We start from the raw sequence: 12323 nt of genomic DNA, 5'->3' as shown, positions 1-12323 counted from the left end.
AAATAAAATCTTCAGTACAGAAATACATCTCACAAAAGCCATGAGTTCAATCTCTTCATGTTATCATATTTTCAAGAAAAATATATCATTATTACAAAATATCTTCAGATAATACCAGGTAGCAGCAGTTACTGCTATAGCTATTACTGTATGCTGCACTTATGATCAGTGGAGGGAGTAAGTTTATTGCTTTACCAAGTCAGTATCCTCTTCCAGATAGAATGAAATCATGTGAATGGCCTTTTGATTTCTTAAAAACTTACTGTTTGTGTATGAGTCTTCATGACATGTAAATGTTTTCTCCATTCTTTCCCAAGGCTGCTCAAGTTAAACAGAAAATCAGGAAAAAGCCAAGGTCTAAATGTCCGCTGAAGAGTAATATCTGAAGCACTAGAACAAAAATAAATTAAAATAAGATAATTTTAAAAACTAAGAAAATGAAGCTTATTAAAAAGAATATAAATGTGTGAAAGTGACTTAACTGTCCTAACTAGAATATATTGCTCATTGTTAATAAAAATCATCTTGTTATTAGAAAACAGATTTATTTTCTGTCTGTCAATTGCTACTTTTTTCATTTCATACTGGGCAGTGTCATCCATCTTCAGATCATTTCTCATAGTTACAAAGTATAGGACAGTAAAACTAGTAGTACTGTTAATACTGCCATATTTGTGCCATGTTTCATACCACAAGTCATCACAGTAGACTATCACTAGATTTACAAGTAAACATTGACTACTGAATTATGAATGCATAATTTATGATGTTGAAATTTTAATGGAAGTTTGGACTCACACATGTTCTGGAACAAATTGATGAGATAACAGGTGCAGAATATCTTTTTGTCAAGTGCAGCTGCATGGGTTGTTGGCAGCATGAGTTATTAAGGAACTGATACTTCCAACATTCAATAGGGAATAAAATATGACCACAGGCCATCTGCAAGTGTGTCTTGCATAACTGTAGACAGCACATAATTTGCCACACATGTCTACAACATTTGCCTTGTTGTGCATAACTATTATTTCTACTTTGCTTGTCTCTTCATCAACACTGTCATCATGGTGCAGACACAACACAGGTACAACAGTTTTGCCTTTCTTAGGATTATATGCAAGATTTTCCAAAGGCAAACACATTTGAACCTTCTGTTTGCATACTTCTCTTCACAAATGGAAACAACAATTGCATTCCACAAAAATATATAAACATAATAATTAACTAACCCATACTTAACAAGACAATGATCTAACACAAAGCAATATTGTAATAATAACAAATCCCTTCAGAATTAACTATAATATGGCTATAATGGCTTCCCTTTTATTATTTCTCCTAAAGGCAACAATGAAAATTATATTGAACACCATTGCTCACATGGGACTGTCACTCTGCAATTTTTGACCATTCCACCACTGCTGCTCTAGTCCAAATGAAACAAAGGAGTAAAATAGTACTGCTAACAGCAGGAAGGTACTCATTCATGTGATTCCCTGGTCCAAAGAGAGTAAAGGAAAAGGAAAAAAATACATTTATGTGGACTGTCAGTCCATGTGTGGCTACTGTAGGGTTAAGACTGGCTACCCTTTAACTACTATAAATGATTTGAAGATGGGCAACACTGTCCAAAGCTGGTCAATTTGAAACACTTAAATCAGTGATTGACAGATGGAAAGTAAACCTATCTTCTACTTTTAAGGACTGTGCATAACTCCCTCTGACAAATACGTCTAGTTTTGATACACTGCATTAATCTTGAGAGCCTACTTACATGGGTTCAGTTAAACTCAGTTTAAATCTATAGATGTAAAACACACGGATTAAGTCAGCTGTTAAATTTTATGCTCTCATAAGCCAAGTAGTAGACATAGCTTATTAATTGGCAAAATATCCAATATATTATTTTTTCATTAATTAAGACAAACTTAAAATATACAATTGTAGTGTTGTGGTGGTAGTACCATTAATGAAGTCATTATTTCAAAGTATATGCCCACCTCTATTTTCATTTTTTATTTCTGATACATATTCTTAACATTTTATATCATAACACAGTTTTCAGTTAAAATGCTACCACATGTTTTCCTTAAAACATTTTGAGTACTTCATGGAAGGATGAACTGTGTATGTAATTTTAAAATGAATTAGATGCCTATTTTTCAGTCCCTTTACACAATCAAAAGCTGTTTCTTACTAGTAGTATTGGGCATAGGATGAAATATTAATATGGAAGCTCTGTGGCTACACTGGTGCACTAGAAAATGTGGCAGAATGATTAAAGTCTCTTGAAACAGTGTGAAAAACATTGTTCAGTTACCATAAAACAACAAAACAGTCACATAACTACAATTTTACTGAAACTGACAAAATCCATAAAAGCTTATGCTCACATTTTGGTCTGTCATTGTCACATCCATAGTAATAGCATATAAGTTGAAGGCTAAGTGGGTGCATTTTCTTCCTCCTTATCACTGAATAACTTTTTAAAAATTACAATGAAAGATTTATGGAACTTCAGGCACTAATGAAAATACATTATGTACACTGATTCATGAGTCACAGTTAACTTCATTTTGCTCAATCATCTTTGACTGTAGCAGGAATGTACTATGGTTAGATTACAAAAGTATCTAAATAAAATTTTAGTGTTATTTGCAGATAATGATGTAGGAGCAGAAAACTAATAAATCAACCAGTTCAGTTGTGCCAGGTGTTTGAATTTTTCAGAAGATAATGTTTCCTTACTTGCCAAAAGATGTGTCATAATGTGATGAAGGAAGTGTAACTCCAAAGTGTTTTGGGAATAGTCACATTTCATACATTCACTACAAGACCATGTCAGCTGGAAATATGTTCAGTCAGTCATGAGAAATTTTATCTCTCCAAGGTCAAATGAAAATGTCTGCTCACTAGAATTGTGTTCACAATTCAAGATATACAATTTTCCTTACCATTTATGATGGTGTGATACAAAATCTGATGTAGTACATTTATAATGATAAATGAAAATTGGTGCTGGATCACGATTCATGCTAATAGCCCTTGCAGTTTGTAAGCAGATGTCTTAACCAATCACATCATCTGAACACACATTAATGACAAAGTCAAACATTTTACATCATTTTTATGTTCCTTCTGTTTAGTGAAAAAAGTGATAGAGGTTCTTCCTTCAGCCATAGCACCACCAGAGAAACAGCTCTAACAGTGAAATCTTCCAGTGGAATATTCACCAACTCAATTAAACCCATTGAAATAAAATTATAATAGCGCCAATGAATACTGAATCGATGAAATGTTAACAGTGAAATTCATCTGTAACTCCTAAACCTGCAGTGTAATGAATATGTCATGACAAAAGAAAAAAATTATGAGTTGATTTCATTGACATCATTTCTTGTCACTATATTTAACTGACTTCATCCCCAGTTGTTCCATTCACTTTAGTGAATTTATTCAAATAAAAATGTAATGGCTTGGCTCAATTTTGCTCTGCAGTACATTTTGAAAATTTTCATTAAGCAAAGTGCCCACTCCGACCATGACTAAGAAGAAAACAGCACACATTAGGTACCAGTCTTCAATAAAATTTCTGCATCACTGTGAAACACTGTGATAGGAATTAACTGCCATTCTCTACATGTGTAAAGTCTAAGTTACTGGGTTAGGTACCCAAAACTTGTCAATAGGAATTCATTTACATTCAGCACATCTATTCTATAAATTGTCTAAACTACTGCACTGCATAACCAAAACACTCTTACAGCAATTAATTTCCATTCTGTACTTTGTACTCCGATACCCATAGTTGATTGTATGACAGTCTTAAACTGATGTTTGTCAAAGAATACCAATTCATAACCCATACAGTGCTCAAAGACCTATAATGAAATATTAATTTATGATGAAAGAACACTCATGAAATGCTAAATTAACATGAAATTATGAAAATACTTTTATAAACATGGAACTTAAACTTTGCCAAGTACTTGTCATTATCAGGACTGTAAGTGAACAGTGTTTGCAGATTGCTGACAGTTATGTGCCCTACCTTCGAACAGCATGGACATATTCAGAGTTGCTGTTGATCTGTGCATTGAAACTTACTCCCATTGCTGTTTCTGAAAAATCACGAGAAATAAGTATAAATTTAGTGTCTAGTCCTCATTCCAACTAGTATAGAAATGTCATGTAGACACTATCACTTACCATTTATAATATCCAAGGTAAGCAGGTTGACATAAGAATAAATATCAAATGCTGGTCCATTTAATTTCTTTTTCCACAAATCGATCATGACATCCCCATTTGAGTTGAAAACATTGATAAATTCTTCAAGAATTTTAAAATGAAATGTAGGAGTGATTATCTTACGATGTTTTCGCCAATGGTTACCTGTCCATAAAGAAAAAAGAAACAGAAGATGTGCCATGTAAACTACTGAGAACTGACATTTTTCCTAAAAATATATTATGAAATTAACATATGTCTCTGTCTATATTAAAAATATTTTAGTACTGTGGAAGTGACATAATAGACTAATAAATATGTAACAAGTGCTCTACGTCTTTAATTTCTCACTTGTTGCTTCTTGTTCTGCTTTTTATGCCAATGTTTATGCACATGTACTTTATGTCTGTGTAATTTATGCATAGTCAGTCCATGTACACATATTACATGTAGACAATAGTTTACCTACATGAGTTGTGACCCCAAAGAAGAAACTGGATTCTTGTGGATATGTTATCTGCCATGATTTGTGCAGATATGTGCCACAATGACTACTGTGCATAACCTACTCTGCGCCACTGACAGTGCCATCCAGGATATTAAAAATAAGATCACAGTTCCACAGCACCCATCTCAAGTGCTCCAACCACTGGATTCTGCACCACACACTGATCTGACTCTGAACATCATGGTTTGAACCACACCGCTCATGCCATCGGATACAGTGATGCAGTCACAGATCAGTGTTTCACACAGTAATACAGGAGTGTCATATGATATTAAGCCCAATGTGAATATGCTCCCAGTTCTTTCACTGGTCCCAGTACCACTATTGAGGGCAAAAGATTTTCTGCTCTTCAACTCTTGCTCCTTCTGCATTGCATTTTCAAATACAGACCCAGCCATTTGTGCCTGATCAACCAGATATTCGTCAACAATAATGGAGAATATTTGCACTCAACAGAAAATCAGTGATTATTTTCAATAGTTTACCTTAGTGATCAATAATCTTGATCACTGAGCTGTTGCAATGGTGTCAAATATTATATTAGATTCCCCTCTCCAGCTTGGCTACAATGATCTAAACATGGCACTGATTTCTCATTTTACAAAAGCAATGGATAAAGGACTCATACAAATCCTGAACCATGAGAGATGGGGCAAAAATATACCATCTAAATTGTGGAGACATCCATGTGGAATAACTGATGCCAATATCATTTCAGATGCTTTGCTGCTACACATTTGGCAACAACAATTGCTACCTAAAGTCACATTAACCTTAATTGCTCATGAAGGGCAGGTATAATGCAAGTTGCTTTGAGTTGCTGATAGAACATACACCTTGCTCAACTCACACATCACTGTGGCTACCATGACAATTTCTGCTCATTCTGAGGCTAGCTGAGGCATCTCACACTAGCCCAATGCACTGCTGTTTTGCTGTGATGCTGTCCCTGCCCATAAGACCATAATTCATTCCCTATGACCTGTGAACTCTCCACGCCACCATCAACAAACTGCCTCAGCAGTTATAAATATTGCAACTACAGACTGCAGCAGCTGAGACACATGTGGCTCCCATGCCACACCACCTTAGTCTCATCACGAGAACACTCAGGCAAATAAATGAAAAGCACCAGTTTGCTTTTGTTCTACAATATTACTTTAATTGTTAACCGGTTTTTGGCTTACAAGGCCACCTTCAGACATTTACAGAGTATTATCACCAGAGAAGTTAAATGTTAGCAGACAACATTGGAAGAGAAGTAACACATCTAGACTGAAGTAGAAACATACAGTAAGTAACATCTTTGGAATGAAAAAGTAAAAACTGAACAGTACATAAATAACAGTGGAGTAGGCAGGAAAACCTTTAGCACAAAATAGGAATAGCATGCCTGCATAACAGTTTCTATTAATAAACAAAACTGATAAAATAAAATTAAATTAAAATTATTACTAGACAAGGCTGCATCAGGAGGTATGAAACATGGAGAATGATACACAACCATTTAAAAGAAGAGACAGTTATCAATGTAAATACAGAATACACAAGGAACTTAAGCAATATCAATAAGATAAACAGAAATAAATAAATGCAGGAAAATGGAGGTGAATGGACAATGGTAACCACTGAGTTCTTCTCCCAAGAACTGCTACTTCATCAAATATGTTGGAGAACTTAGACAGAGAGCTTTTAGCAATTTATGAAAGCATTTGCCTTTTCCACCCTCTGATCAAAGCTCATGCTGTCACCACCTACAGGGACCACAGATCCAATCTTTCATTGTTCAAAAAGATCAGTGACAAGTGTTCTCCATGCCAGCTCAGATACATCGAATACATTTTCTAGCGTACAACTGACATCCACCACATTCCTGGTGCCAATAAGATTGTACCCAATTATTTTTCCTGCATAAGTGGGTTGTGGACTACAATGAGCTCATCTGTGCTCAGTTTTCCGATCAACAACTTCAACTGTTATTGAAGCACTTACCCACTGAGCTATGCCTATGGCAAAAATATGATGCGAAGTATCTGCAAACAAACCAAGGCTTTACATCACACCTCACTTTCAACATAGTTTTTGACAACAACCACAATTTGTCACAACCCAGAACCAGTGCCACAGCCAAACAGATGACATAATTTCGTGTAACCTTCTACCTAGAAGGATGTGCGCACCTAGGCTTGCAAATGCTTACAGTGCCAACACTGCAAGATCAGATGTTATATAGACAAAAATGTGGGACATTTTCCAGCTTCAACAATGAGTTTTGCCCACACCCACATCGAAGTAGATTGCTCTCTTCCTATCTGAAGATTACAGATACATCTACATGGCAGTGGACAGATGTACACAGTAGGCAGAGACAGTTCTGTTCAGGGTCACATCCACTAAGACAACCACTGGGGCATTCATCAAGTCCTGGTTGTTACATTTCAGCAGCCCTCTTCAAGTGACTACTGTCCAAGGACAATCATTAGAATCAGTCTTTTCAGTGAACTGTCAAAACTGTGTGGGCTCCAGTGCCACTGGATCACAAGCAACCACCCAGAAAGCAACAGCATAGTTGAGAGAAGGCATCACACTTCAAAAACCACACTAATGTGCCACAATGATACTTGTACTCCAACATTACCACTAGTGCTATTAGGAACATGCAAGGATTTCAAAGTGGATCTTAGGTGCTCATCCACTGAGATGGTTTGTGGGAAGCTCTTGCACATGCCAGCATAATTCCTTGCCCCCTCACCACTGTCAGATGAGCAACAGCTTCCCCAGATGTTACAAGAACTGCGTGAACATATACATGTGTCAGAACCAGCTGTGTCACTGAGTGTAGTTGTGTGTCTTTCATGTGCAGGTATTTGTGCACAGACTGGTCGCAAGGTAAAATTCAAATATGCTTTTATCCCCAGTGCTCCATACTTTGGGGCAGGGGCTGTGTCAGAGTGACGTAACCAACTAATCACTACGTGACAAGTGCCATGTGTCTTTAATGTCTCGTGTCCTATGTTCCTTCCTGCTTTGCTGTATACAGTGAAATGGAATGTATTACACTGGTAGTCCCAGTATGCATATTATATGTAGATGATAGCATCTCTACAGTACCACAATTTGTAAATATTTAGGTACTCAATAAGATAAAAAGAAGAAATAAATTCAATCTTTAAGTGAATAAGCCGTGAAAAAGTCAAACAAGTTTGTTTAAAAACCTTTATTCCTCAGCACAGAGTGAAATGCAGAAAACAGGCTCATTTGCCTGTCATGGTAAATGATAATAGCCTTTATGCAAGCATTAATGATACTGTAGGTGTATATGTAATTGGAAAACAAATTAAAAAAGTAGTTAATACAAAGAAATGTACACACAGACTTTTTTAAATGATCTTTAATACAGTATGTAATGACTATTTAAAATGTCTTTGTTCCATGCTAATATTCTCTTGTATAAACCTTAACACATTGTGTGTGGAGCCAATTTTACTGGCCTTTCGGTTCAGGTGATAGTCCCGCATGCTAGTGAGAACCTCACATATGTTGTTGTTGTTGTTGTTGTTGTTGTTGTTGTTGTGGTCTTCAGTCCTAAGACTGGTTTGATGCAGCTCTCTATGCTGTGCAAGCTTCTTCATCTCCTGGTACCTACTGCAACCTACATCCTTCTGAATCTGTTAGTGTATTCATCTCTTGGTCTCCCTCTACGATTTTTACACTCCACACTGCCCTCCAATAACCAAATTGGTGATTCCTTGATGCTACAGAATATGTCCTACCATCCAATCCCTTCTTCCAGTCAAGTTGTGCCACAAACTCCTCTTCTCCCCAATTCTATTCAATACCTCCTCATTAGTTATGTGATTGACCAATCTAATCTTCAGCATTCTTCTGTAGCACCACATTTCGAAAGCTTCTATTCTCTTTTTGTGCAATCTATTTATCGTTTGTGTTTCAGTTCCATACATGGCTACACTCCATATAAATACTTTCAGAAACGACTTCCTGACACTTAAATCTATACTCGATGTTAACAAATTTCTCTTCTTCAGAAACACTTTCCTTCCCATTGCCAGTCTACATTTTATATCCTCTCTACTTCGACCATAATTGGTTATTGTGCTCCCCAAATAGCAAAACTCCTTTACTACTTTAAGTGTCTCATTTCCTAATTTAATTCCCTCAGCATCACCCGACTTAATTCGACTACATTCCATTATCCTTGCTTTCCTTTTGTTGATGTTCATCTTATATCCTCCTTTCAAGACACTGTCCATTCCATTCAACTGCTCTTCCAAGTCCTTTGCTATCTCTGACAGAATTACAATGTCATCGGTGAACCTCAAAGTTTTATTTCTTCTCCATGAATTTTAATACCTACTCCGAATTTTTCTTTTGTTTCCTTTACTGCTAGCTCAATATACAGATTGAATAACATCGGGGAGAGGCTACAACCCTGTCTCACTCCCTTCCCAACCACTGCTTCCCTTTCATGCACCTTGACTCTTGTAACTGCCATCTGGTTTCTGTACAAATTGTAAATAGCCTTTCGCTCCCTGTATTTTACCCCTGCCACCTTCAGAATTTGAAAGAGAGTATTCCAATCAACATTGTCAAAAGCTTTCTCTAAATCTACAAAAGCTAGAAATGTAGGTTTGCCTTTCCTTAATCTATCTTCTAAGATAAGTCGTATGGTCAGTATTGCCTCACGTGTTCCAATTTTCTACTGAATCCAAACTGATCTTCCCAGAGGTCAGCTTCTACCAGCTTTTCCATTCGTCTGTAAAGAATTCGCATTAGTATTTTGCAGCCGTGACTTATTAAACTGATAGTTTGGTAATTTTCACATCTGTCAACACCTGCTTTCTTTGGTATTGGAATTATTATATTATTCTTGAAGTCTGAGGATATTTTGCCTGCCTCATACATCTTGCTTACCAGATGGTAGAGTTCTGTCAGGACTGGCTCTCCCAAGGCTGTCAGTAGTTCTAATGGAATGTTGTCTACTCCCAGGGCCTTGTTTCGACTCAGGTCTTCCAGTGCTCTGTCAAACTCTTCACGCAGTATCATATCTCCCATTTCATCTTCATCTACATCCTCTTCCATTTCCATAAAGTCCTCAAGTACATTGCCCTTGTATAGACCCTCTATATACTCCTTCCACCTTTCTGCTTTTCCTTCTTTGCTTAGAACTGGGTTTCCATCTGAGCTATTGATATTCATACAAGTGGTTCTCTTTTCTCCAAAGGTCTCTTTAATTTTCCTGTAGGCAGTATCTATCTTACCCCTAGTGAGATAAGTCTCTATATCCTTACATTTGTCCTCTAGCCATCCCTGCTTAGCCATTTTGCACTTCCTGTCGATCTCATTTTTGAGACGTTTGTATTCTTTTTTGCCTGCTTCATTTACTGAATTTTTATATTTTCTCCTTTCATCAATTAAATTCAATATATCTTCTGTTATCCAAGAATTTCTACTAGCCCTCGTCTTTTTACCTATTTGATCCTCTGCTGCCTTCACTACTTCATCCCTCAAAGCTACCCATTCTTCTTCTACTGTATTTCTTTCCCCCATTCCTGTCCATTGTTTCCTTATGCTCTCCCTGAAACTCTGTGCAACCTCTGGATTAGTCAGTTTATCCAGGTCCCATCTCCATAAATTCCCACCTTTTTGCAGTTTCTTCAGTTTTAATCTACAGTTCATAACCAATAGATTGTGGTCAGAGTCCACATCTGCTCCTGGAAATGTCTTACAATTTAAAACCTGGTTCCTAAATCTCTGTCTTAGCATTATATAATCTATCTGATACCTTCTAGTATCTCCAGGATTCTTCCGGGTATACAACTTTATTTCATGATTCTTGAACCAAGTGTTGGCTATGATTTAGTTATGCTCTGTGCAATATTCTACCAGGCGGCTTCCTCTTTTATTTCTTACCCCAAATCCATATTCACCTACTATGATTCCTTCTCTCCCTCTTCCTACTATCGAATTCCAGCCACCTATGACTATTAAACTTTTATCTCCCTTCACTATCTGAGTAATTGCTTTTATCGCATCATAAATTTCATCAATTTCTTCGTCATCTGAAGAGCTAATTGTCATAAAAACTTGTACTACTGTAGTAGGTGTAGGCTTCATGTCTGTCTATCTTGGCCACAATAATGTGTACACTATGCTGTTTGCAGTAGCTTACTCGCACTCCTATTTTTTTATTCATTATTAAACCTACTTCTGCATTACCCGTATTTGATTTTGTATTTATAACCCTGTATTCACCTGAGCAAAAGTCTTGTTCCTCCTGCCACAGAACTTCGCTAATTCCCACTATATCTAACTTTAACCTATCCATTTCCCTTTTTAAATTTTCTAACCTACCTGCCTGGTTAAGGGATCATTCCACTCTCCGATCCAGTTTTCTTTCTCCTGATAATGACGTCCTCTTGAGTAGTACCTGCCCGGAGATCCAAATGAGGGACTATTTTACCTCCGCATTATTTTACCCAAGAGGATGCCATCATCGTTTAACCATACAGTAAAGCTGCATGCCCTCGGGAAAAATTACGGCTGTAGTTTCCCCTTGCTTTCAGCCGTTCGCAGTACCAGCACGGCAAGGCCGTTTTGGTTAGTGTTACAGGGCCAGATCAGTCAATCATCCAGACTGTTGCCCCTGCAACTACTGAAAAGACTGCTGCCCCTCTTCAGGAACCACATGTTTGTCTGGCCTCTCAACAGATACCCCTCCATTGAGGTTGCACCTACAGTACGGCTATCTGTATCGCTGAGGCGCACAAGCCTCCCCACCAATGGCAAGGTCCATGGTTCTTTGGCGGGGGGGGGGGGGGGGGGGGGGGGGGAAGCTCACACATGTATTTGAGTGACATGGAAATGTAACAATGAGACTAGGGGTTTACAAAAACTAAAAATGGTCACTGAATACGATAAGGAAGAAACTGCCATTCACCTTTCTGATCAGATCAACTGAGAAAGACAATAAAATGGATCAAAAGTTACAATTTACTCTCTTTCTGAACATCACTGTTGTGAATGTATTTGATGTATTCAAAGACATGATGGCACAGAAAGTGTGAATCACAATATTTCAGAAAAAGTTGGTAGATGTAGTGTCACAGTATTCACATGAAGAAACTCCAGGCAGTATTGATACACAAAGAAGCAGACACTAGGTGGACAAAAAGGAAGGAAAAGTGCATAAAGTGCATTGATATTGTTCTGAACATTAGAAGACAAAACTGAAGAGGTGGTTTGTGTTTTTTAATACATGCATAACCCCATATTTGTACACAATATTTTAATAAACTTTATTAAAATTACATTTGTTTTTTAACCTTGTTGCAGCGATTCCCATACAATGATGTTGTCTGAATGATAAGTACTGTCTCAGTTCACATGGATTAACTTCACCCAGATGAAAAGTACACTGCCAGGCCCAGGGAACTGACTCCACCCAAACGAAGAAGCCACTGTTGGGCTCATGGGGCTTACAGCATACCTAACATGTTAACGTGTCAACATGCACAGACTTCTATGCTCTGGCACCAATTCTCAAAATTCCATAATGAATAGTAAC

General features: G+C 37.2%; 1 protein-coding gene across 3 annotated transcripts in view; it reads right to left on the bottom strand.

The window, feature by feature from the left end:
• The window catches only part of LOC126470359 (cytochrome P450 4C1-like), a 368651-nt gene that overhangs the window by 59935 nt on the left and 296393 nt on the right, over nt 1-12323 (bottom strand). For all 3 annotated transcript variants that reach the window (XM_050098157.1, XM_050098155.1, XM_050098156.1), the window contains 3 exons: nt 4210-4395; nt 4052-4121; nt 264-390 (listed from right to left, as the gene is read on the bottom strand). In XM_050098157.1, coding sequence (XP_049954114.1) covers nt 264-390; nt 4052-4121; nt 4210-4395 — 383 coding nt within the window. The remainder of the gene's footprint in view (nt 1-263; nt 391-4051; nt 4122-4209; nt 4396-12323) is intronic.

This window comes from Schistocerca serialis, chromosome 3 (genome assembly GCF_023864345.2).
Source record: "Schistocerca serialis cubense isolate TAMUIC-IGC-003099 chromosome 3, iqSchSeri2.2, whole genome shotgun sequence".
NCBI classification, from domain to species: domain Eukaryota; kingdom Metazoa; phylum Arthropoda; class Insecta; order Orthoptera; family Acrididae; genus Schistocerca; species Schistocerca serialis.
The sequence above is the reverse complement of the archived record's forward strand: the minus strand, read 5'-3'. Positions and strand labels throughout refer to the sequence as shown.